At 36.8% G+C, this 27,483-nt stretch overlaps 1 protein-coding gene across 3 annotated transcripts in view; it reads right to left on the reverse strand.

The window, feature by feature from the left end:
• Window positions 1–8,837: 8,837 nt before the first annotated feature.
• Window positions 8,838–27,483, reverse strand: part of CEP126 (centrosomal protein 126) — a 39,545-nt gene continuing 20,899 nt past the window's right edge. For 2 of the 3 annotated variants that reach the window (XM_064505099.1, XM_064505101.1), the window contains 6 exons: window positions 19,044–21,171; window positions 16,140–16,264; window positions 15,763–15,850; window positions 15,064–15,273; window positions 11,176–11,240; window positions 8,838–9,312 (listed from right to left, as the gene is read on the reverse strand). In XM_064505099.1, coding sequence (XP_064361169.1) covers window positions 9,217–9,312; window positions 11,176–11,240; window positions 15,064–15,273; window positions 15,763–15,850; window positions 16,140–16,264; window positions 19,044–21,171 — 2,712 coding nt within the window. In that variant the 3' untranslated portion in view covers window positions 8,838–9,216. The remainder of the gene's footprint in view (window positions 9,313–11,175; window positions 11,241–15,063; window positions 15,274–15,762; window positions 15,851–16,139; window positions 16,265–19,043; window positions 21,172–27,483) is intronic. The other variant, XM_064505100.1, reaches the window with a different exon arrangement.

The following is a 27,483-nucleotide window of genomic DNA, read 5'->3' on the forward strand; positions in this document are numbered from 1 at the left end:
GCTTTTGCCACGGCAGGCTGAGGTAGCAGAAGGGGTCCGCAGGCTCCAGAGCTGCCTTTTCAACGCACCCGGCTGCTTTCTAGCAGGGTGAGACTGGGGCTGGACCTCCGCTTTCTCTATACTGGTGGTTAGGCCAAATTGCTTGGCAGCATTATTGAAACATTAATTAATGTGTTGTGCATCCTCAGCAAAGAACAGGTTTTATGGCAGTGTCTTCATGACCTTTCATTTAGCACAGAGTCTCTGGGGGCGGGGGATGGAAAGCAGCTCTCAGGATATTATCGTTATTTCACCTACTAATGGGTTTTCTGCATTGAGAGAAAATTCTTCCAGTGACTATGCATGATCTGCAAATAATAAGCTATCTTGAAGTGACTTAATTGTGAACAAATATAAATATGAGAAAAGGTGTTTTAAAACATATCTCCACAGATCTTTAAATGCAGTCAGCTTGAGTGAGGTGTTTGATACAGTAATCGTTCTGAGTCTTATTAAGGCCAAAAAACATAAGCCATAAGTAAGTGCAGATTGAGACCACTTTATATTTGACTGGATGCTTTCCTGAGAACTTTCTGACCCAAGTGTGTGACAGAAGCTTTCTTTTTTGAATAACTTTATGAATGTTTGCTGGCATGGCAAACCAAAAGAGCAAGATACAATAGCCTCTTGGTATAAATCTCTGTTAATGAGATCAGGACTAGAAACCTCATTGTTCAACTCACATTCTGTCTGAACGCAATCTGCTTCGCAAATTATAAATCAGGGGCAAGACACTGTACCATTGTGTAACCCTACACCCTGGCTCTGGAATGTTTCCTAGCCACAAGAGGATTGTCATCATTTCATTTACGAGAGAACTGTCAAACAGGCTTGGGCCATATTTGGTCTAAACACCCCCCTCAGATGAAGACAAGTCCCCCCCTCCCATGCAGCGGGGTATTTTTGTAGCAACAACACAGAAGCATGCATTATAGTAGGCCACATCCTGAATTCTAAAAATAATAGATAAAAAGTTATGCCTATCACTCTCATGAACAGTATTAATTAGCAAGTATTAATAATTTGTTTATATATATATAACCATCCCTCTAGAATGCCTATATATATCCCTCCCTCTAGAACACAAACACCCACATGTCTACTAAGACCATTGAACTGGAAGGTTTCATAGTGCCTTTAACGGCGCGTTGCGTGTGCAAAGGCGATGCTCTCCCACAAGATCGAACAGCACATTCTGCTTCAGAAAGCAGATCCCTTCTGCAGGTCTCAGACACTCAGCAAGAGGGACTTCACCACTGGGTGCAGATGGTGCAGTAATTTTCAGAGATCTGAAGGAGATAGTTGCTTTCGCAGTTTTATTCTCCTTTGTAACAATCCACGTAAAGGAGGAAAGTCTTACTGTATTTGTTACTGCATAGGAACTGTCTAGGCAACCCCAAGCTCATGCTGTTCAGTTCCACCGAATCGAGGCTGTTATACCCTTACCCTAAACATATCATCTATCTATCTGGTCAACCAAGTCACCCTTCGTTTCTGGTAGGACTCAAGCTGCGAGAATGCTCTGCAGGAAGGGAGAGAGGTTCGCACATGGCACACCGTGGGCTTGAACAGATTATGCAAATAATTTTTACTTTTGGACAAACTGAAATGAAATGAAAAGGAAAGGGGAAATGAGAAATGAAAAGGGGAAATAATTTCCATTGGCAAGACATAATCAAAATATTTAACTAGACCTGAAAAAAAACATGTTATATAGCTTTTGGCTGATCTTTTATTAGGCTAAATTTAGCCTAAATTTGTTTTTAAGTGCAAAGTTAGATCAGTCTTTTAAATATAAGCAGAAATATTTCAACTTCTCTGAATTTTTCTTCTCTTTGACCAAAACTTTTAGCTGACTTCGAAGTATTTCACGGGTATTTTTTTTTTTTTTTGAAATAAAAGTTTTTATTTCAACTGGCTCAATGGCACCATTCTTCAATAACCATCGAAAAACAGAAAATATGTTCCACTGGCATTTTTACCTAACTGTATGATAGCACAACATTAAAGAGATTTAGTATCCTACCACTAATACAAAAAAAAATAAAAAATAGTATATGAACAAGCATTGCTAAAAATTGGAGAAAAGGCATAGAAAAGTAACTCCTCTCCTCTCCTCTCCTCTCCTCTCCTCTCCTCTCCTCTCCTCTCCTCTCCTCTCCTCTCCTCTCCCTTCCCTTCCCTTCCCTTCCCTTCCCTTCCCTTCCCTTCCCTTCCCTTCCCTTCCCTTCCCTTCTTGCCAGTCTGAAAGAGCATGATCTGTTGGATACAGATTAAATAAAAATGTTGAATGATTCCTTCCTTCTCAAAACAAATGCAAAATAAATATATACAATAATAGAGATGTTATATGTGGAGCTGTGTCACACACAGCTGCTTCTGTCACCTGGACCATTGCCACTATTGTCTTGGGGTTAGGATTTATATTCAATATTGAAGGAATCCTGAGGCTATAATTTGAAATACAATTCCAGGAAAGCTGTGGAGTCCATATACTCCTGCCTCATCTCTAGTCATGTGGGGTCAAATTCACTCTGTGTGAATTCTCTCTTACAAAAGCAGTGGAGTTAGAGCAGAATACTTTTGAGCTGATCTATTAATGAATATTACGATGAGGCTGATTAAGGATATGGAACCTCCTGTCAATTTGATCCAGCAGATACAATTATTTTGCTGTATTTGATAACAAGTGAGTCTGATTATTGCCACACACCAACATGTTTTAGATGCTCCCTGTATTCACTCTGCCCACATTTTGCTTATTTCTTTTCTATTTCTTGTTCTGCAAATAAAGCCAGGATGACATAGATCTCTTTCTGATCTTTTGCAGAATTGGACAGCATCGGTCAGGTTCTCCACCACAACAGGAGCTTTACACATAGCTCCAGCCATGTGACTGAAGACTTGTGTATTAAATTCTGTATTAATACAGGAAAATGCAGATATTAAGGGTGCCTTCTAGTCTCTAATGTTTTGGTATACCTGCTGTCCTAATAGCACGTGGTTATATAGAAAGGCAGTATTTACTCCTCTGACTTGACACAAATGTTGGCTGCTCCCACAGAGTCTCATGAAAGTGAGGTTTACTTGTGCTCCTTTTGACTGCAAAATACAGAGTATTTAAAATGTTTGAAACATGGATTACAGCTGTCAATAGTGGCTCCGCTAAGGCATTCATCCTTTCACAAGGCTCCATTCCTGCCATCCTGCGAATCCAGTACCTACAGAAAATACTTTTTCCCAGTGAGAGCACATTGGCCCAGAACACGCTTCTAAATACTATCAGAGTTTGCTGCTGCCTGGACTTGATGCTAGTGCAGTGCAGTGATGAGGCTGGGGTACACATGAAAACTTCGAAATTTAGAAAGCATACAAAATCTCATCCGTCCAACATACATTGATATGGATAATAATACCTGTACTGGTTCAGACTAAAGATCCATGCCCCTATACCCTGCTTTCTGTCATGGCTATAGATGGAGACATATATATATATGTCCTAAGATACAAATATATCCTGCTATTATCCTTTGTTTTCTCCCTGCCATTGTTCACTGCCGGGTAAAGGTGTACAGCAAACTGCTGGCATCCACCAAGTGGCTCACAAGGAAAGGCTGGCTGCTGGTGCTCCATCTTCTTGCTTGTTACCTTCAACAACCTGGATAGCTTGGGTCCTTGGCAAAGATTCCAGGCTAAAATATTCCTTGGGATTCTCACCAGCCTCCTGTTATTTTTTGATTCTGGCCTTAGCCATTGAGTTATCATGATGCCCTCCTTCACTGCCTCCATGAGCAGCCTCTGCTACATTGGCAAGAGCTCCTCTACGCTCGGCCAGCCTGCAGCACCCATGGCTGCTTCCATCAAGACCAAGGCAAAGGCAAGAAGAAAGGATACCCTGTGGCCCTTCTCTAAGGGCAGCCCCTGGACCTCAGCCCCAGACTAGGAGTCTGAACCAACCCAAAAACAGACACTGGGAGACTGAGGACAAAAGAGTCTCCTCCTACCTGTTCACTGCTGCTCTACTCCTTCACTGCTCTGTCCTTCTCTGTAATTGCTATTTTCTTTTTAGAAAGGGAAAAAACACACACACACACACACACACACGTTCCTCTCACAGTTTTTGATTTTTCTCCTCCTCATGTTCTGCTTCACCTGAGTTTTCCCACCTGCTATGAATGGGTTCTTCTTTCCCCTCCTTCCCTTTGCACGGATCTTCCCCATTTCATGTGTTGCCTGCCTCTTCCCTTCTCATCACTGCCTGCTATTATGTGCAATTTGTCTGTTTTCCCTTTTCTCAGAGCTGCTCACTATCCAGCTTCTTTTCCACTTCAGCCTGACAATCAGATCTCTTTAGAAACCCTCCCACCCTCCTCACTGCAGTCCCCCCTTCCATCCTGAAATGCCTTCCCACAACATCGTGGTGGAAGCTCATACCCCACCATGGGCAGGGGGCCTACTGCTACTGCCCCATCCCTGAGGAGAGCTGTGTGCCAGGGGGACGGCTGGAGAAGGAAGGTCTCTGACCTCTTCCAGCCACCCTCTTCCCTCCAGTCATCACTGTAGTTATCGTTACCGCCAAGACCTTATCAACAGGACAGGCAGGGACCCCGCTGCCTCATGTTCATGGCTGACAGAAAGGGCCAGAAGAGGAAGGAGAATGAGAGTCTTGTTCAGAAACACCAGGCTGCCATGGCACCCCCAGCGGCAGCCCAACCATGCCCTATCTCCTTGCTTGTCCCCCACCAGCTCTGAGGACTTGGTGTAGTCCCCACGTGGCTGCAGCTTCACCCACCCATCACACCCTCAGCTGCTGCCTTCACAGATGTCCTCCCTGCCTCCAGCATCCATGGCAGCCAGGGTCTCTTCCCACTCTGACCAGAAGGCCTCATGTCCATTGCCTCCTGCCACCAGGGCTGGTGTAGGTGGTGGGCTACCAGCTGGTGCTGCCCTCCAGCATGTAGAGGATGATCATCTTCCTGACTTCACAGGCTGCTGCACCGGTGCGGAAGGGGATGTTGGCAGGGCTGTTTTCATGCCCTACAAACCCCTGACCAGGGATATAGGTTGTGTTAACCTCAGTCCCACCCATTCTTCAAATCCTGGCCTCTCAGCCTCGTCTGTGCTCTGGAGACTGCTTTGTCACGGATTCCTTCACCTGACTCTGCTCCATTGCCACTTGGGAGCTGGGATATTCTCCCTGGTTGCTTTCTTGTGTTAGCTGACATGTTGAAGGCAATACTACACCACTATTGTAACTTTTCCTAGGCAGAGTAAAGCTGGAGTGGGCTTATTACACACCAGATCCTGACACACAGGAGTTGTGGAATTGCCACCTTGTGCTGCAGTCTTGCCTTCATTTTGCCCTGGAGCCTTACTGCTTGTCTACAGGCCTCTCTGATTTCTGTGGTGTTTATTACAGTTGGGTTTGCCTGGGCATTGCAGTAATATAAATAAAATATTATGCCACAGCTAAATTTCCCTTATAAATCCATGATTTATGGATGGGCCACTTTACCCAGAGTACTGAGACTCAAGGAGCAAATTAGACTAAGAGGGAAGTGTAAAGCAGGAAATTTCTTTCCGAGGAGAGGAACACATTCACTTTCTGTGAAATGTGAAAATTAATCTTATCAATTAAAAATTAACTATGTGCTCTGGTTCTCCTAGATGATTTCATGTGACCTGTTAGTCTTTAGCCTTTTGCTTAAAGTGTATTTTATATCACACAGGCAAGTATAGGTACTGAGGATACATGGTTATTTTTGGAAGGCAACCATTTGAATGTGTTTCTGTAAAAGCACTGAGGTGTTCTTGCACCTGACGCCACCCCTATGGGTGTTCAATCAAGCTGAAAATCAGGCATAAATGTGCATATTTAGAAAAGCTTTAATTTTTTGTATTTAGGCCTGTATTGGAAAGCCATAATTTTAGCCTGGTTTTCATGTTTTCCTCTCATACTAAAATTTGATTATAGAAAGAAGATGGATCGATTTATTTAAAAAGCAGCAAAAATGGTAGGCAGAGTTTTTGAAAGAAATCAAAGGTACCCAAATTTTAATATGTCCATGTCTGAACTGAGCTTATTGGGTTCAACATAGTTACTTTTTCTTCATACTTGAAAAAAAGAATTAAGCCTTTTAAAAATTTCTATGTAATAAAAAAGCCTGGAAACATCGATCTGAAGCATAATCATCAACTAATAGGAACAAAAGAACTTGCTGGCTCTTCAAAAGTGCTCAGTATCCAGCAGCTGCCACGGAGTCGCTGTAGTAACACACATTCCCTGCTTCTGAGAATCAAACTGTTTAGCCACCTAAACAAGAAGAGTATGTTAGTACTATCAAAAGAGTTTAAGTGATCTAGAATACAAGATTATTATCTTTTAGTTGAAGCCTATGACCCTGAATGAACTAACTCCTGAAAATATTTTCCTAGAAACTTAAATGCAGGCACCTGTTTTTGAGAAATCTCAGTGTGTAATTAAGAGAGGAAGCTGACTCACGGGCTTTGCTTTCGCCACCTACACTGATTAACAGGAGAAGCAACCTGGTTAAGCTGGCACTCTGGCTCACTGACTAGCAGGGTTGTTTTTGATCCATGGCCTCTGGTATTTGGATTATTTGCTTTCCCTCTATTTAAATATTAAATCCTCACCACAGTGGAATGTTGTAGTGTGCTGCATACAAACAGAGATGCAAGGGCTCATTTTTTTCAGTGCAAACCAGTTTTGAATTCAACTAAGAAGGCCTTTGTTCATCTGCTCTGAGGATACACACACCTCTTCTGCTGGGAATTTTAGATATATAGATATATTTGAACAACAAAGATCCAGGAACTGTTGAGACACATCAGATCCTTTAGGCGTGTGGGTTGCAGCTTCCCCCTTCCAGCAGCACTAACAGGACAGACAACAGCAGCTATCATAAGGGACACCAAGTTTCGGCAATTCTGATGTTGAATTGAGTTTATCTAAACAGGCCCCACATTGAAGTCGACCCATTTAAGTGTATCTGACTTTTCCTCCGGAGATGCTGCAAGGCCTAGCTGTAGCAGAAAGGTAGCATTGTTCCATTCTTCCAAGCATTATTTTGAGAAAAATCAATCTTCCTCTAAACCTCCTGTGTAAAATTCCAGCTGTTAACTACTTGCCACACATGTAGCTAGCATGGGTGATGTGGGCAGCCAGCAGGTACCTCTCAACCCCTGATAAACAGTCCCTTTTACTGATGGGCACAGAAGAGAAGATACGTTCTCTTTTTGTCTTCCTTTTACAACTAGGTTGCCTCCTAAGCACTCCTAAAGCACTTATTAAAGATACTGGCAGGCTGACCATGGTATTATGGGGAATTACAAAGTTTTAAAAATACTTTTGCCAAATGTCACTTGATTTGCATTTTGGGAAGATGCATTCTCTCGGGAGCAATGCTTGCATCCCTCTGGGCGCAGGTTTCCATGGTTGCACTGGTACAGCACTGAGCCTGCTCCTGAAAAATGACTCCTCTAAGCTGCCATAAACTTTAACAAAGGCTACCAATAACACCGAGTGTGTTACTTAGTGGGATAACTGATCAAGTGTGATTCAGGCAGATCTCATGCTAGTGCTTAAGTCCTGAAACTAAACCCACAGTTCTTCCTATATAGATGTGAAGGGAAAATCAGGCATCTAATATGAATACAGAGATTTAGCAAATTGCTTTTATTGCTTTTTGTTGCTGGCTACCAGATTTGTTGACTGATCCTACGCATTGTATATACCTTCCACAGCTTTTTGCAATATTTATTTACTTTGTACTGAAACAGCAGAGGAAGAGCAAAAGGGAGGGAATTAAAAAGTTACTGCTCTTTAGCTATTAACTAACTTTACAAATTTAGTTATTGTGCTAGTTAACTAATAAGAGGCCTTTCATCTGGAACTGTTGCTGGACATAACAATGCAGAAAGGTTCATCACCAAACACATCAAATCTGTTGACATGCTTATAGTCATGTTACAGAGGAATTTAAAACTGAGGGACCAATGTATAATGTGCCAAACTAAGACTGCCAAGACCAATTTGCCCTGTGAAATAACCAACTACAAAGACAATTACAAGAGCATTTAGCTCTGCAGAATGCCACTTAGACATGCTCTTAGACTACATATGCCCTTATGCAGAATAATTACTATTTGGATCCATCTAGGTATTCTAAACATAGAAATGGAGTCCTGATCTCCAGGCCTCTTCTCCCCACCTTTCTTGATGTATTCCCCACTATTTAGAGATTTTATAGAGTGGATTACAATGGTAAAGCCAATCAGGAAAACTAAATAAAGGGTTTTGTTGATGAGCTGGCTGTGTGCATATGGCTTTATGTTTCTAGAATAATTGTTTTAGCCTAAAGCTGACACTGATGTATAGAGGTTTCCCAAAGTGCTTCAGTGATAGCGCATCTACATACCAATAGCTTTTAGTTTTCTTCTGAAGCATCTTTCTAGTTTCCTGACAATTTCAGCTTGGGGTTCGTTACACAAGGAGCTGAGGAAGAACTGCCTTTTACGTGCAAGTACTGATAGATGTTATTGAGAAAATCTGGAGAACAAGAAATCCAACAAATTTGAACAAATTCAGCAAGAATTGCAGGAGCAGATGCCAAGAGAAATATGATATCAGGAGCACAGTCAGTTTTAGAGCCATCAGATGTAGCTAATGAATAAGGGCAACAGGCAGTCTGCAGTAATTTGCAATACAGCCACGAATATGAAGATAAAAGGTGAAACTCCATTCATTATTTACTGATAATCAGATCACTTTTACAATATATCTTTTACAAATGTTATAGAATTTATTAGCAAATCTTAAAAAAACCCCAGGAAGTTAGGATATTAGTTTAAACATAATTTAAGTACCAAAATAATTTTTTTCATTTCACTTTCATTACAGATACAGGAAAGTTACACCACCAACATAAGCACTAAAAATGTGAGATATTTTTATTATTTTAATATACAGTATTTTACAATAAAGTACATAATAAAGTAGAATTATGTTAAAATTGTTTTCCAGTCACTAACATTCATTATTTGAGTTACCGCTTTCATCTTTATTTTGCTGCTCGTTTTATAGTGTCAAATAATATATACTTTACATACAAAGTACATAAGGCTGCAATTCCCTGGAGCAGCTTTTTTATGACGATGTCAGGATCTCCTCTGCAATTGCAATCGACTGATAGCAGATGCACTCTGATTCTGCTGTGAGTGTACTGTACTGTTCACAAAAGGGGCAGGTATGTTCTATAATAAAATGGAGAATGATCATATATATACATATATATATATAAATGTGATTACATATAACATATAATTCAAAAAACATCATTTGACAATACCATGTGATCTATTTTCCATTATATGAACAATTGTTCACCTTATCTGGATTTAGAGGTTGGTATTACAGAGTACAATGTCATTCATATGAAATACTGAGTGAAAATAGGAGAACTAAAGTGGGAGATTGTGTCAAATGACAAACATTAAAAAACCAGTGGCTTCTCATAGCACAAAATCTGACAAAATCTCAGTGATCTGTACATTTTCTGCAGCTAGGAACTTGTTTGACAGATGTTCACTCTTATCATCAAGAACAATTCCAGGCCCATGCCACAGATCTGAATCTATGGCTATAGCTAGACACCTGTTTAAATGCTTATGTATCTACTTGTAGGGAAAGAAAGGTGTTAAATGTCCATCAGAGAACTGATAGCTCCAGAAACTGGACAGCCTGAGTAATGTCTAGTGTTTATTTCTTACTCATGCAACAAAAATCTTGTAGATGAAGAATTAGGAGCAGAAAGCTTTCTCACAGACCAGCCAGCCAAGAAGTCTGACTAGAAGAACCCCAGAAAATGTAATGGTGGCAGATACAGCTATAAATCCTTTATTTTGGTCTTTTTCTTTTCTTTTCCTTTTTTTTTTTTTTTTTTTTTTTTTTTTTAAGTAGGATAGGCTATGAAGAAAGCCACAGAGAAACCCACAGGCTCAAAAATGCTTTAGTAATACATAGTTAGACCCAATAAAGGCAACTATGCTGCACTAATTGCTGAAAAATACAAAATTTACAAGTTATTTCACCATAAAGAATTAAATTTTCAAGACAGGAGGCAGAAGAGAGCAAGCTGAGGTCCCAAGTCACATACATACAGCTCATAGGAACAGAACTAATGGATGTGCTGTGTGTTCTTTTCACCCTCCCACTTCAAAAACAGGCAATCATTTGGAATTTAGGGGCTTGGATACTTTCTGGGCTTTTTCCATCTCAAACTCAGAAAGTGTCAAAAGCCTTTTGAATAATGAGTATTTTCTCTAACATTTTGGGTAACAATTTAACCAATAAAGAACTATATGAAGTATATGGTAATTTATCTCTATTTTTTCCTAGGGGGTGTGTGTGTGTGCATATATGTATGTATGTGTATATATATATAGTAATGGAAGAGACTGATAATGAAGAATTGTAAATACTAACTTCTGAATTATAAACTGATAATTTGAAGTATAAATTTTGTGGATTTTGGGGGCAGGGGGGTGGGGGTGGGGGGCACCCATCTGCCTTTTCCATCCTCTATACTCCAGGTATGCTGATACTTCTGTTTCAAAGTGACAGAATCCAGAATATACGAAACATAAAATACAAACAGAGAAGAAAGGTAATACCTATTACTTATAGAACATAGTATATCTGCAGGTCAAAATGAGAATTCATTGTATTACCAATTACTTTATGCACTACCATGCATCATTCTCCTCCTTCCTTTCTTTAGGAAGAAAACAATTATGAGCTCTGTGTAGTTCAAATGACCCTGCTGAACTACTCCTCCTTGACGGTTCTTAGAACTTACTGGGCTTTTCAGGTGTCTTCAGATTCCAAGGGGAACTGAAGCCAAACAACGAGACAGTCTGTTATAAACTGTCAAACCTGATCACAACGCTATAAAGTTTGCTGGTAGATTCTTTTTTACATAAACGGAAATCTGAAAATCTGGAAAGCCATTTACAGAGACTAATGTCAATAATTTCAATTACATTTTTACTATAAAATAATCCATAAGGTCAGCTAATAGAAAGTAAAGCTGAGCACAGTTAAGTTAAAATTCTTACCAAAGGGGTGATTATCTGTAAAACACTTGAAGTAGATATGTTTCTGGTAATGGCTTCTTGTACATCTAAAAATATAACAAAATTATACCATTACTATTATTTAAACCAAATACTAAAAAAAGAAGTATGATTTGCAGTCAAATATTCAGCATAAAAATTCCTGAATACTGTGGAAATGTAGTTTAATAGCACTGTTCATTTTTTCCCCTGCTAACAACTGTTGAAATATATACCATATTTTTAAAATTTGCAAGTGGATATTATTATCTGAACAAAATATACAGTATCTATAAAGAGATCTAAAGGTAGAGAAAAGAATTCCAGGTACTCAGAGCTGGCAACAAAAATTCCAGACTTAGATTGGCTAGTGACTAACCATTACTCATTAAAAATTACTATTATGACGGTTTTAGCCAATGAATTTAGTATTATATAAAAGCAAAACCAAAAAGGGGGGTCAAAAAGGTCACAGTTTATCAAAACTAGGCCTCTCTATCAAGAATGATTTTAGCCATGTAAGTCAGCCAGAAAGTTGTCATCTTTTCAGAAATGGAACTTGATACAATAAAACATCACATCCAAAGTGGATTGCTTCCACATGCTCTGTAGATCTAGATATCACTGAGAACTAATGTCACTTGGATGGATGCTTCAACCTTAGGTGCAGAATTGTAACTTTATAGCTTATAAAGGAGAACTGCTAATAAGAGTTGGCAAAACTGGCTCCTGAAACGTCTTTTCTTCCCTGCTGCAGCCAAGAAAGGCCTGAAGGCAGTTAGGGGTTCTGTCAGCTACTGTAACGTCCAGTAAGACAGGATGAGATAGAACAAAGGGGGCACAACAGCCTTCTATTTAATTCTCTTTCCACACTGCATGTAGCTAAGATAAAAGGGGAACTGATGTAATGTTGTATGATGAACTTCATGTATAATTTGTAGCAGCATGGAAAGTTAGTACATAGTATGTCACGTAAGTCTACCTGTAAAATTTCACAGCTTCCAATTACCAATTTTAATTCCAAAATAATTAAACAAGCTAAGTAAACACCTAAATTTATATATGTGTATTACTTTTTTGCAATTACATCATTTGCAGTCAGTTATTTTCTATAATTCTTTCATTGTTTAATATTCCTTACATATTTTTCTTATACCTCTCACATCGTTTTCCTTTCATACTTTGCAAACTTCAGCTTTACTGCTTTCAGTTCCTTTGCTGGTTTTACCTTTGCCTCTCTTTTTTTGGTCCGTTCTCTGTTATTTATGCAGCAATTTATTTTCCATTTTCTTGTATTTCTCTCTTAATAGCTCCTGTCTAACCTGAGCACATCATACTAAAACTCCTCACCTGCAAAAGAAGGAATTCTTTACTTCTATTTGCCTGGAAGCAATAACCATGAGCTACAAGGTAATGAAATTCTGAACCACTGTTTGACAGGAGTGAGAACTGTTGTTGCAGAGAGTTCTTAAGTGGCTGCAAAGTTCTTTTATCCTGCTGTTTCAGTCTAGGGGAAATTGAAGCCTTTTTTCCCCAAAGTCAAGCAAACCATTTGATGTAGGAACATATGGACAGTATGCAGGCGCTTAATGGCATAAAACAAGCCTCGGTTTAGTTTAAATCCAGTCAACAGGAACTATCTGAAAGTGTGAGGGTGGAAGACAGCTTGGGTAAACCGACCATGAAATTATGCAGTTGACAATTTTTAGGGAAAGAAGTGGCATAGCAAAATAACGCCAATAGAATTCAAGAAAACAGACTCTAATAAACACAAATAATCAGTATGTAAGATTTCACAGGAAACAAATCCAAAAAAAAAGGAAAATTCAGGAGCGTTGGCATTTCCATAAACAGCATACATGGCAAGCAGAAGTTATGCCAATGATATGGAAAGCCAGGAAGTTCAGTAAAGAAGCCCACAAGGGCTAAATCACAAGCTCCTCACTGATTTCAAATACAGGACGGAGAACTAAAAATGCAGAAACTATGTCAAACTACTGACAATTTGTATGAATGACCTGTGTGACCATATAGGTCAAAGCAAATACTAAACACTAGATACAGTAGCAAAAGACTCAAAAAGTCATTCCACACGCATGTTAGCTGAAATAAGAAGACCAATGAAAATGTTGGCTCACTACTCATTGAAGAGGAAAATTATGAAGAGAAGAACAAGCACAGACTTTTCTCCACATTCTTCACCAAAATGTCAACTGCAATCAGGCAGCTCGTATAATTATCACCACTATAAAGCAGGTAAGAAATCACAGAATAGTTTGGGTTAGAAGGGACCGCTGGAGATCATCAGCCTGGCATAGAGAGAGAACAGGTTAGGGAACACTCAAGTAAGTTAGACATTTTTAAAATGTCTGGGCAAATGATATTCACATAAACATTCAGAGTTGGCTGTAGCAAGCTCAGAACCGTACTCATCATCTTTAAGAATTCATCGAGAAGAGGGACATTCTGAAAGACTAGAAAAGAGAAAATGAAAAGCCATTTGCTATAAATCAAAAAAAAAAAAAAAAGCTGGGGGATACAAACCATTCACTTAAACTGAATTTGCAAAAAGTACTGGAACATATAATCAAACAATTTAAAAGTACCTAGATTCTAAAAAGATAAATGATAGTCAAGAACTGGGTTTGCCAAGAACAAACTCTATAAAATCATTCTAATTTTCTTCTAGGACAGGTTAAAAAGTTTTGATAAGCCTTTTGCCACTGTCTTACATTCTTGTGAAAAGTCTAGGAAGGCTTGATGTAGATCCATGCCAAAAAATCTTTTCTTTTGGATAGTCGAATGGGCTTTCAAACACTTTTGATGTCTGCTCATTAACATGCATGGAATGTTATTCACAAACAGTGTGAAAAGAAACCTGATCCAGAGTCATGGGCTGTATGGAATGAAATTGCCATCCATATCCTCATGGACTTTAAGTTTTTCAAACCTGACCCAAAAGAAACTTGCAGAAATGTGTGCAAAACATCAAGGGAAAGAGCATTAAAATAGTACCTATCAGTGGTTCATTGTCACACTGCAAGCAGAATCTTCCCACAGCCTGCCTGTGTCTGGCATCATTCAGTATTTACATTAATGATGTGGATGACAGAATAGAAGATAAGTTTATTAAATCTGCAGACACTACCAAGCTTGAATAGGCTGCAAATCTGTTTGAAACTGCAGTTTTGAAGCTTTTATGATTGTAAGAAAGGCAAAAGATATTATGAGGTATAAACAGAAGAATAAGACAACTGAAGTGCTGTGTCCAGTTCTGGGCATGATATCTTAAGAAAGAAATTAGTCAACTGGAGAGGGTCCAGAGAAAAACAATAAGACTATCAGAGGTCAATAAGATGATCAGAGGTCTAAAATTACCAATAGGAAAAGTTGAAATAAAAGGGAAACTATTATAGCCTTCAAATGCATAAATGACAGGTGCAAAAAGGATGTTCTTTTAGTCCACTGTAATTAGGACAAAAATAATTGTTGTGTCAAAAGACAGGATGGATAAACATTGAAACAGATTCCTAAGTGAGGCTGGAATCTTTATCTCTGTACACTTTAAAGAACAATTTTGACAGACATCTGTCAGAAACAACAGCGACAGTTGGGCTGATCTAGTTTCTGAAGGTGTTCTCCAGTCAAACTTTTCAATGATTTTTGACTGAGGCAAAGTTGCCATTATTTGCAATGAATTTCCATTGACAATAAGAAGGGTCTCATGATTTTGGTCCACTGTTGGCTACATTTACTAAAGAATAAAATACATTGAGATGAAAAAAATTTCCATCCACAGAATTCATGTTTTTAATCCAAACTAACCAATGAGAACAAAATACAAAGTTACTTAATCACTTGATGTAGAATCCTATTTATTATCAAACTTACTTTGTAGCCTTTGATCGAGGTGATCAAGAGACTGGAAAATCTTCTGTTCTTCTATTGAAAGCGCACTCACGCCTAGACACTGAGCCTTGTTAAGAGGCAAGGGTTGTTTGGCTGGTTGCATGCTTTCCATAGCTGCCAGGATTTCATCTTCTGCACATGATGTACCAGCTAGTTTTTCTGCCATAAGAAACTGAACAGTGCTCTCTGAAACTAAAGAGATTACAAGAGTAACTTTTCAGATGAGAAGAGCTCATGACATTTAAACATACTGCTTGCTTTCATGACTATATGTCTGCAAAACACACAAAATTCACATTAAAAGAACAAAGAGGTGGCAAAGTCAAGAAGCACCATACGTAATAAAATGGCATAATTAAGACCACTTGTACATCTTACAATGGGGTGACACTACAGCAATTTCTAGCAGCCTTACAAACATATGATAGTAACCAGCACCCGTTCATATTGCTATAATATAAATACAAAGAGAAAACTTGACTATATTTCATAATGCTTTTAGAAAGCCATCAATATCATGATGCACAGTGCTATATCATACACATCTATGAAAAAAATAGGTCTACACAAAAAACTACACTTTCTTAGAATCATTGATGCCAGAAAACACAAGCGATGTTACACAGCAGATTTATTAGGTCACTATTTTATCTATAACAAAGAACTGAAGTGTTACTATACCTTCATCAGATTCATAGGTGTTATTCATATTTTGTACTGGCTCAAATGCAGATGGAACAGGACTCAGCTGGACAGAATATATTGAATTCTATTAAAATATTATATGAATATTTTAAATGTAGTTTAAGATAACTGTAATACTTTTTGAACATTTTTACTTCATATTACTAAATGTAATATTTTCAAGTGCAAAAATATGAGCATATACTAATACAGTGTTTGTGTTCTAGTTGGTTTTATTATCTTTGTCAATTAGCAGTGACAGAAAGCTGACTAAGCATCAAAATTCTGTGACATAAAACAAATCTTTGATATTCCTGAAACTCTCTCCATTTGGGGGATTAATAATCTTTGTTTTCATAGTATCTAATATTTACCTGTGTATAATGAGTGGGCCTCCATCTTCTAGAGGCTACAATTTGTCTTCTTCGTTCCAAAAAAGCTCCGTGTTTATTTTCACAGCTGTCAAAAACCTGTTCTTGTCTTGCAACAGGAACAATACCTTAAATGAGATGCACACAAAAATAAGCCAAAAGTGTCTAAATACATGATAAAGATACTGGTAACAAAACCACTAATGGTGGGTAAATTCTTCTGTCCAAATTTAGATGTTTACCTTGGATATGTTTACTTGTGATCTCTCTGAGTATGCTTTCTTATAGTTAAAGAAGAAAAACAGGCACTTCTAAGGCATATTTTATTTCATTACATCTTAGTGTGGGACTATCAAGTCCATCTGATTAGTTTGCATGGGGACATTTCTAAGCAGGTTAGGTGAAACCCCACTTGAATCCTAGTAATCAAGATGGTTCATACAAAGTAAGATGCACCATGGTCTTAGAAAATAAGATGGGAAATTAACAGATAGTCTTTTATTGAATTTTACCATTTGCAGAAGAAGAAAATAATTCATTCATCCTAGAAGCAGATTTGAAACTAGTCATCAGGCTGCCACCATCAATAGTAACATGGTTCACATTAGCTTTAGCAGGTTGCTATTTAGTTATACATAAATTATTGTAATGTGACTCACTGTGCTGAGTATCACCTGAAAAGGAAAGGAAATGTGATCATGTTATATTGAATATGGAGGAGCATTTAAAAAGAAGGAAAAAAAAACCCTTGCTGTATTAGTGATCATAGAGTGTTTTTCTGAAAAAATAAAATCTGAAGTTAATCTATTGATATGCACCAACATTTAATTTAAGTAGTATGCAAGACCTGCCTATGTCTATCTGCGCCTATGAAAAGACTCCTTTGGGAAGTTTAAGACAAAAATTTAGCAAGTAATAGTATCTTTAAGGGCATGAGATACTGAGCAGTCTACCCCTGTTTAACTCTGAGCATGTGAAGTAGTCCCAAGTTTGTCACAGGCTAAATGTTAAACACATTTTTAAAGCATTTTACTGGTACCAAAGAACTTAAATTTAGTATCCAGCTACAGAGAATAATACATGCCAGACAGAATATACATCATTGAAGCCTGGAACCCCATTTAAAGGAAGATCCTCATGTACAACAATTTTATTTATTAATCTTGTTCCAACTTATTCTTCTTTTAGCATACATTTGGACACACATTGCAACAGATCACATTTTTTTACAGTTTATTGAACCTTATTGAACCCTGTAATATTGCTACAACAGATAATTCATTCAAGTAGAACAATGCAGTATTCAGTCTTTCTTAGCAAGCACTTCAGGACAAAGACTGTCATGCTCTCTGTGCATGTACAGGCAATAGAACAAATAATAGCAAGTCATTCAGAGTTATCTAGAGTATTTAACATAAAGAAGACTTACAAAACATATCTAAGCAGATACTGAAAAAGAACCACTCACATTAGAAAGGGAGGTTAATCAGCTCTTCCTCTAGAGGAATTTGAGCTACCTAACACTGGAAATGTAGCTTTTAAAGTTGCAGTGAAGACAGTATGTGCAATGTGCACATGACCAAGTTCAGACCACTAAGCTTCCTGTTTCACTGATTTGATGTTGAAATGAGGACATAAACAGGTAAGTATCTCTGTTGGAGGCATCAGGCATGGTAGCACAAGGCTTCTCCTTAATTTATTTCCATGTAAAATCATATAGGTTAACTTAAATAACACACAGCTTATCTTTTTTATTTTGAACTGGAATGGACGAGCAGATTAAATTTCATATTTCTTCCACCTCCTTTAGGCCAAGAATATTCAAATACCTCTGTTTGTTTCCAACAGAACTGTTCTGAATCACCCGATAGTTAAAACTAGGTATCTACTGTAGATAAAACTAGAAACCCACTTTTTAAGTTATGGAAATTATTCATCTTGCTAGAAAGTATCTTTGAGCTGCATGAGTGATCCTCAGGATGATCACAGCGTGTTCAGAAGCATGGGATGCTGCTCATACATGAAGCAGGGTCTACAGTTTTAGGAGCTCTGCCTCCAGCTGCAGCCTCCAGTAGGAAGCAAACCAGCAGACAACTCTTGTAGTATAAATTACAAGCCAAAGGATGCCATCACTGCCTGAAGGCAAAGATGTAGCTAGGCAGCAGAGGAGAAATAAGGCAAATCAAAAAGTTTGGAACATAGTTTGAAATGTAAAAACCAGGAGATTAAGGTTTATTCTCCTGAACTTTCTGAGGCATCTCTCCTTTATCTAGCCAACAACTCTGCACCATAATATTCCCAAGATTATTTTTAACAAAATGCAGTATGGCTCTAAAATTTCTTTAAATTCTTTAAAAATCAGACATATTCCACATTTGTCTGGTAGGGACTTCTTACATTATTAAATTTAAATCTACAATTTTTTTGATCATTAAATGTATTAATGAGACCAAATCCTAAAAATTTTAGACATTTACAGTGTCAGAATTTTAAAAACATATTAGATCTACATTTCTTTCACTCTTAGGTGGCAGTGATTGTCAGACAGCAAGCTACAGCTCCCAGTCACCTTGTAAAACTTGCTCATATAAACTTGTTCTCTTCCTCTTATACCATTGTTGAATCACCTGCCACATCTGCTGATTAGTGAAGAATATAATCTCAGGCAAAATACCTCGTTCTCATTTAATACTCTATAGAGTTTATAAAAATGGGAATCTATGTTTGACAGGCCTCTGGGACCAATAGAATATAAATGATAATGACAAATTAAATGTTGTTCATACTGGCTGCATTGTGATGAACAAATAGCTAAATGTTTTAACTGAAAACAAATTTATGATATAATTTTAAAAGACTTTGTTCTGAACATCCCCCCACCCCAAACCCAGAAACAATGATTCTTACCGGTAGCTCGCTCTTTCTGAGCTATGGCATTATGCACTCCTTGCCATGAGGTGCTTGTTTTTTCATCTCTTGGGATATGATCTAGATGTAAACCATTTTCTGCATTAATAGGTCTTCTTTTAGTGCAGGTTACTACTGAACAGTCTTGACAGGCACTTGCCTGAACGCTATTTACAGAACAAATATTTTTTGTCAAAGGTTTGTATTTGGACTTGCTAGAGCAAGGTGTAGATAACATCACAGTGGCCAAGTCAGAAGTACAAGCAAAACTCTTACTATTTTCTGTAATGTTTCTATTTAAAACCTGATCTTCTAACAAAACATGCCTTTCATTTAAATGGTTACCGTTAGTATTGGTAGTTTGAAGATTTGAAGAATGCAGTGGTTGACACCCAGGACTGGCTACATTTTCGACAGCTCTGTTTCGTGGCATAGGTGTAGACGGTGGGAGAGGTGCTAAAATTTTCTCTCGAGCTTTTAAAATTTTGTTGGCTTCAGTAGCAGACTGTGGACGGATTATAGTGCCTATTCTATTCTTGGGCATAAAACTTGAATGGGCTCTTGGTCGTCTAGTTACCTTTGCCTTATTTTTGTGTTGATTACCTTCATGAATTTTAGAATTGCTAATACTTACTGGGGAGTTAATTTCTTCACCTTTTGATACCATCCAAGCTTGTTTAGCAAAGTAGGATCCGGTAGACATGAAAGTATTCAGAGATATACATGCTTTGTCTGATTCTCCGGCATTAACACTTGGTTTTGGTATCTGAGAATATTCCTGATGATCTTTTGTGCACACTGAATTTGAAGTGGGAGCAGCAATACTTAAATTAGTCTTAGGAGCATTCCCTGTAGTTTGAACACATTGCAGCTGTGCAGACGATATTTCCCTGGTGTTCTCTTCACTACATTTTTCTTTATTTTCTATTATTACGTGGTGAGTTTGATCAAACCATCCTAGGTTTTGATTGATTTTTTCATTTTCTGCATTCTTCTTTTTTATTTTTGCCAGTTCCAAACTGTCTCTGAGAGAAGACACAGGTTGAGTTCCAAAACGGATCCTGCGGTTCATATCTAATGCTTTGAAATTACTATGTTCATATTTAGATTCTTTCTTTAAGATACTTTTGAATAACTCTGCTTCTTTTCTCTCATGAATATTGTTTTCCAGGTTTTTGTGCTGTGCAGGAATGTCAGAATTGAACTCTGTATCAGACAACAGAGACACAGTTTTAATTGTATTTCCCTTTTCTTCTTTATTCTTTGCTTGCTTAACATTGCACAGAATGGAAGCATTTTGTATGTCTTGAAATACAGATAATCCAGGATTAATGTTATCAATACATTTCGTATTTTCTTCTTTGGTTTCTGTTATTTTGCCTAAAGTATTTTTTAAGAAAACTGTACTGATGTTTTTGTCCTTTTGTGAAATGTGAGCTGAGCAAGAAGTGGTGGGAATGTCAGTGGAACACCTCTGATTAGGAAATAAGATTACAGATGTTGCAATAGGTTGATAGGAGGTTTGTACAGATATGGTTCTTCTCTGTGGGGTCATTTCAGAACTGTGATCTTCTATCAAATCCTGAACTCTTTCCCCTGAAATGGCCCAGGCTTTGCTGAGTTTGAATACAGGATCACCAGTGGATAATGTGCTTGCCCTTTCAAAAGACAGATTGTTTTTTTCTTTTATATTTTTCAGAAAAGTAAATGGATTATTTATAGGGCTTTCTTGCTTATCAGAGGTAGAGACCTCTGTAGGTTGTTGTTGAGACCTGCAAAAAACAGATGATTCCTCTTCTGAGTTGTCTGTATGTTCAGCAGGAGTTAGAACATTATATTTAGCTGTAGGGTCATGAATAGGTAAGTTGTTCTGGTTGTTTTGGGACTCTACATTTCTCAGACAATTATTTAGATGCCTATTTTTAGAAGAAGTATTTTCAGCTGTATAAAATAAACCGCTATTTCTAGTCTGTGATTTTTCTGGATTATACAGGGCACAGTCACACTGTGTAGTCAAAGATGATTCACTCGGCGTTACGTAATTTCCATTTTGTTCTCCAGCTTCAAGACTGTCGAGGCTTGACAGGCTTTCAGAACTGGCTACTTTCTTGACTTCTTGATGAAAATTCTGAAATAGAGACATAAAACAAGACTGTTAAATTTATCATATATATTATTTTACTGAGTAGTTTTTCATTAATGAGAGCTTAGGCCAAAATAGAATCAATATTGCACCTTGTGTTTTTAAGGCTTTGGGTCATAGCAACATGTGTGTTTCCATCAACTCAAATGATAGCTGTGCACAAAAGCAGAAGAAAAAAAAAAGTGGTCTGGGGAACAAATTCTGAGGAACGTGCTGCATAGTTCAACAAAATTAATCCTAAATCTCATGTTAATTCTATACTATCACAAAGGAACAAGATTTGGGGAATCTAAAGAGGACTGCTGTTTCTGAGTTGCCCTATGACACAGGAAGGTTTTTGTGCTCCAACATGAAAAGGAGTTTAAAAAATGAAGGACAATCTATGAAAACACAAGTCTGATATTGGATCTGCCCCAAACTGGATTTTTTCTATAGTACTAGACTGAATATGTTTATCTTAATAAAAAGTGGCACAAGTGATTAGGATTTACACCTTGTCATGGCAAACAAGGAAAATATCTCTCAGCTATCATAACTGTAATACCTCACTCTTTTTTATTGTTCAGGAAGAAGAAAATACCGTCTGATCTATAAAGCTAGATCAAGTCTAAAGGTACACAAGAGTTCCATCCACTTCCTCAGCTTCTTTGTGCAACATGATGACAGTGCTGATTAAGAAGGTCTGGCACCATCTGAAGCAACAGTGTGGTGCCTTTAAGGGTGTATGTATTATGCAGACATTAATGTTAAGTTCACTTCCACATGACAGAGCAGCTAAGTGATTTTAGAATGAATACTGGAGAATATTCTGGTGAAAAAATAACAGAAGCTGCATTGGGTATATAAAGCAATCATGATTCTTTTTTTTTGACTAGTTACTTTAAATGGGAAAAGTTTCATGTAGCAAGATCTGTTAAGCCAGGTAAGTGATTATATATCCTTTGGCAATTAGAACAATAGAATTAAATTTTTGAAAATTTACTAAAGAAGAGATAAAATTAATTAATAAGAGCATATTTTTGTAGTAAAATTCTAACAACATTGTTATACCATAATGTCGCATAGTTTATAACTGTACAAATATTTAAAATTGCAGAATAAAATGCTTACTGAGTCCTGAAAGACTTTTTATGATTAAACTAAATCTTATCTTGCACTAAATGTTCGGATGTTGGTACAGACTTCTATTATAGTTATGACTGGAGATAAAGAAACCAAATAGAAGAACAAAGAACCAAGTGTAGGCAAAGATCCCTTTAGGGAACATTTTCAAACGAGGGCTACACAAACTGGTGTCTTTCTAATGGAAAAGAATAAATAATGCTTTCTTAGTTATTTATTAACCTTTATATTTAGCTAAATTATATTGTTAACCTCTGCTTGAACCTGACCAAAGAAGGAAAAGGCATATGCTTGGAGTTTTCTACATCAGGCCAAATTTAAGAACTAACTCTGAAATTATCAGATGGGAAAAAACAGTAACAAGAAGTCATTCATGGGTGTTAAGTCTTATTTCTCGTCTAAACTGGAAATTGTACTTGTTTAACTAAGCAAGTGTTTCTAAAATGACTGAGTTAAATAGAGGAAACATTTTTCTAAGGACTATTACATCGATTTAAAAACTGTTCTAGAGCAAGTTAGTTCGAACTGGTAAATCTGAAGGATGCAAGGAAAGCGGAAACTTTTAAAAAAGCAGTTCTTCCTAGTTTTGCTCCAGGTTGAAAACAGACTTGGCCATTCATTACATGAAATTTCACTCTTTTTGTAAAAAAAAAACCTCATGAGGACTAAATATTTCAGCTGATGCAACCTCCAGAAAATAAGTTGGAACTAAGATAAAGAAAGAGGGATTATTGATTTATACCATTATTATTATTATTATTTATTAATTAATATTCTGTTTAACCCTCTAAAGAAGCTGTGGAGGTCTAGGATTACTATAGAAAAGCTTCTTTATTTCCTGAAGCTGTGTTTACCTGCACACCTACCAACACCACTGTTTTTCCCAGGCTAACTCCTAGGTGCTGGCTCTTAGGATCCCTGAATTCATAATAATAATTATTAAATCATTAAATGTTGCAGCCTTGAGCATCACAACATAAGTCACTTTTTTGTGTCTAGCATTTTAATAAATAAATTTTCTTAAATGAGGCACCATCTACTCTGCATTTAAGAGATGGGGTCATAAAAAATAGAATGGGACTGCATAATTGAAAACTGTCATAAGGCAAAAACATGGAGGAAAGTTAAGCATGCATATGCAATTTTAATTCCGGAGCTCCTTAACTTTCAGTTAATAAATAATCATTTCAAGTTATCTGTAAAACACAATGATATAATTTAATTAGGAAATTCATAGTTATTTACCAATCTCTTTCTATATTCAAAGTAATTTTGGTTATTCCAAAAAGGAAGAAGAGAGATCAGGTAAAAAAAATTATCCACTTATATTTCCTTGGAATTTGCAGATTGTAGGAGAAAGACAAGGTAATGATGTTTTAAAAAATATCTGGTAAATAAATCTATTTCCAGACAATAATTCAGAGACAGAAATCAAAGGGGAATAATTCTCAGATTTCTTTCCATTTTAAGGCAAAGAAATAATCCTCTCTCTCCACAATGGCTAAGGTCTTAATAGGGAGACTTAAAGCTCTGAAATGATCCTTTTCAGAAAATCTTTCCAACAAAGTCTGATTTATGGGGAAAGAATAATTAATGAAGCAAAGTATTTCTTCATCTTCTAGAAAACTCAGAATCTGCCTTCTTGGATTATTCTGATTCAGATTTTGATGTAAAATACATGAATAAGACAAAGGTTTTATAAAAGCATTAAGGTTTACAAATTTGAATGAACTTAAGCTGCGGCATCAAAAAATAATTTATCAATATTATTTGACCAGCACACACCTCCTAGAAGTCTCACAGCCATACAGAGTGTTAATATAATCTTTAAAATAATCATTAGTTCAGATGAGGGATTATCCTACCAGACCTCTCTTTTTGCTTTCTAAAGAGCATGAATTTTTCTTTTAACAATGTAAATACATCACAAAGGTAGCACAGTTTTTCAAATGATGCTACACTCTCTTGTGCACTACGGAGCAGCAACAAAGGCAGAAAGTGGCTGACTGATTTACATGAGGAAATCTTAAAAGTTGGCTATAGAAATACTTTTTTAATATTATATATATTTACAATTCTTCAGAAATAAGCTTATCTAGTGAGACGGTGTCACGTAATTGCCAACATTCTCTGCAAGTTTCATTAATCTAATCACATATTTTGCAAAAATTTAGTGACTGTTACATTACCTGTTTTACAAAATTCATTTTTTCAAATCAGATATTTTTTAAACACATACGTTCCTCTTGAGAACTTTACAAAACATGAGTTATAGGAACACGTACAAGATTTCTACTTGTACCTTCCCTAATATAGCCTATTGAATTTAAAAGCTGGTATTTTTTTCTTGCTGCTGTTTGATACAGCACAGTTCTTTGAGTTGGTTGTTAAAAGGTCTTTCAGTATCCTGACTGGCAGTTGTTCTCTGCTTATTCCTGTCCTCTGAATTCTGGGTGGCTGGTTTAATGCTCTGTCTCCCAAACAACGAGCCACATCTCCTTAGGGAGAGATGGCAATATTAGGCATGAACTGCACAACAAACCTTAAACTACTAAGTCCTACAGAAGTGCTGCTGGGGATTTATAAGAATTAATATAGCACAAAACTCAAAGAAGTTGCCAAGTTTCAGTGTTCCCTAGCGACTAGTAGCCTCACAGAACAGAAGAGGGATACTTGAAGAAAAAAAATAAAATAGTTACATTCTATTTTGCTTTCAACTTCACATAAAGAGGTTTATTTTTTTAAAAGATAAAACCCAACTCTGCTGTCTTGGAAGGGGCAGAATAACTCAGGATAGTGATACTTCAATCTTGATAAGAAAGCAATAAATTTTCTGACTTTCCATTGAGACATTAGTATAAACTCTTTCTGACAATATCAGATGTTCATAATATAGTATAAAACACTGGCAGACAGCATGCACAAAGCATTTCTTATCTTCCACTCCCTTCCTGCAAACAAACATTTTATTATTACCTTAACCGCAGGAAACTAAAGATCAAATACTGTTATTTTTTCCTCTGTTCCTCTCCTTTAGCTACATTTCTGAACCTTTTTCTCTGTTTCAGTACAACAAATCACTTTAAACAGCCACGAAGTATGGTAAAAGTAATTTAGTGTAGAGATGCATGTATATATATATGTAGATACGTGTGTGTGCACATTTGTGTGTACATATATATGAATATAAAAACAACAAAAAAGGAGTCATGGCCTGTCATGTATGGCAGTCCTAGTGAAACTGTATATACACTTGTAAAGGAGGAACAAGTATCTATTAGATCATAGTTCTCAATTTCCTTGCCTCTGTGATTTGTCAGATATGTTGTATGTAAAAACAATCCTAATACCCACAAGAAAAGACTTATTAATGTATTAATCTATCTTGAAACAAGTTCCTTTGTAGTGAAAATGCTGTTTCAGCTTCAATCCCACATTATTATCTGTTAAAGTAAGGCTCTGAATTGAGGCAAGATGCTCTTCAAATAACTGAACATCCAGATTGTCAAATACTGATATGAAGCTTGTAATGTCATTTTCTACAGCACAGGCTTAGAATAAACTCTGAGTTCACTTAAATAAGACTACTCTGAAGAATACATAATACAACATAATACAAAATAATTTAGTCTGGAGATACATTTCAATGTGAATTAGTAACCTCTACAGCAAATGCGAAGTTGCTTCAGCATAGTTTGGATTAGCAAAATAATTTGGAAGACATTGGTATGTTGCAGTATTGGTTGAAAGCCAATAAAAACTGGAGCCCATTATCTTTCTAAAAGGATAAGGAGCAGGAAAATCACTTGAGTTTGTCATGTGAATCAAGTGATCCACACGGAATATATTAATATTCACAGCTAAAAGTCAAAGCTGGCCAGCACTTTTTGATTTAAGGTGACCACAGAAACCTATTTCAGGTCTTTGAATGGTACTCTTCAAAATCAAATTTGACTTCAATTAAAATCCCATTTTGAATTACTCCCCCCCCCCCTTAACTCTCCATTTAAGAACCTGTTTTCCCACTAACTAGCCCTGGACATTCTACAATTTCTCAAGACTTGTGGAAGGATTCTGTCCATGGGGCACACATGTTTTCATGTTGGTCTTATCTATCTCTCTGAAGAGTTAGAATGATACAACATACATCGCAGAAGTAGCCATTATTTAACTCATTCCAATAATAATACAAATGCACTTGAAAATGAATTCAGTTTTTCTATTAGTTACCTAAAACAGTTCAGTTTCATAGACACAGTCCAACCTCAAATTACAGTAACACAAACAGCTAAGGTCATATAGATCTACTCATTCATGCAACAAAGATATGCCTATACCTATGTGTTTGCAGCATACGCCACTTTCTTTAAGTGTAATTTGTCATTTAAAAAAAAATATATATTCTTTATTATTTCCCAGTGACTTATTCCAAATATGTAACATATATAAATACACACACATTATAATAATGACATAATAATAACCGTAACAGTATAATAGGATACAAAATTTTATTGTATTAGAGATAATATAAAAATAATCCTCTGGCCTCATAGTTTGGGCTGCAATTTCTGAGAAACGATACTTGTGTTCCAGCCCTCCTTTATAAATATTGAAGTATTTTATGCTAAGTGGAATAGCATCCACGGAAAGACCAGTACTGAGTACATCAATGGCTGCACAATATGCTTGAGGAAAGGAAAGCCAAGTTTAAATTCCTGCTTCAACTCAATCAGGGAAGGGATTTCAATTCAGATTTCACAGATTCCATTTGAAAGCCCTAATTATGGTTTTATAAAGGCAGAGAAAAATATGATCTCCATACTGTAAATTATACCTATTTTCTCTTGTAAATTAGCTCTTCCTTCCAAGTATTTTGTTTAAAAAGCCAAAAGATAGAGATAAAATGTTAAGGCAATCAAGCAATCTAATTCAATAGTAATTTATTTTGCTGGAGGAGCATAAAGCATTGGACTGACCAAAAAAACTCTTCTGTGCCCACCAAATTAAAGAGGTGATGAAAAGAAAAAGACAATGTATGAATAATATTATTCCTTGACACAGCTGAGCCATTTTAATGGAAATTTTCTAAATTATTCACTGCAATGCAGCTGCCAGAAATGGAGAACTTCAACCCAAATAGTTAACATTTGGAAAAATGATAAGCAAATGAAA

Source organism: Dromaius novaehollandiae, chromosome 1, assembly GCF_036370855.1.
Source record: "Dromaius novaehollandiae isolate bDroNov1 chromosome 1, bDroNov1.hap1, whole genome shotgun sequence".
NCBI lineage: Eukaryota > Metazoa > Chordata > Aves > Casuariiformes > Dromaiidae > Dromaius > Dromaius novaehollandiae.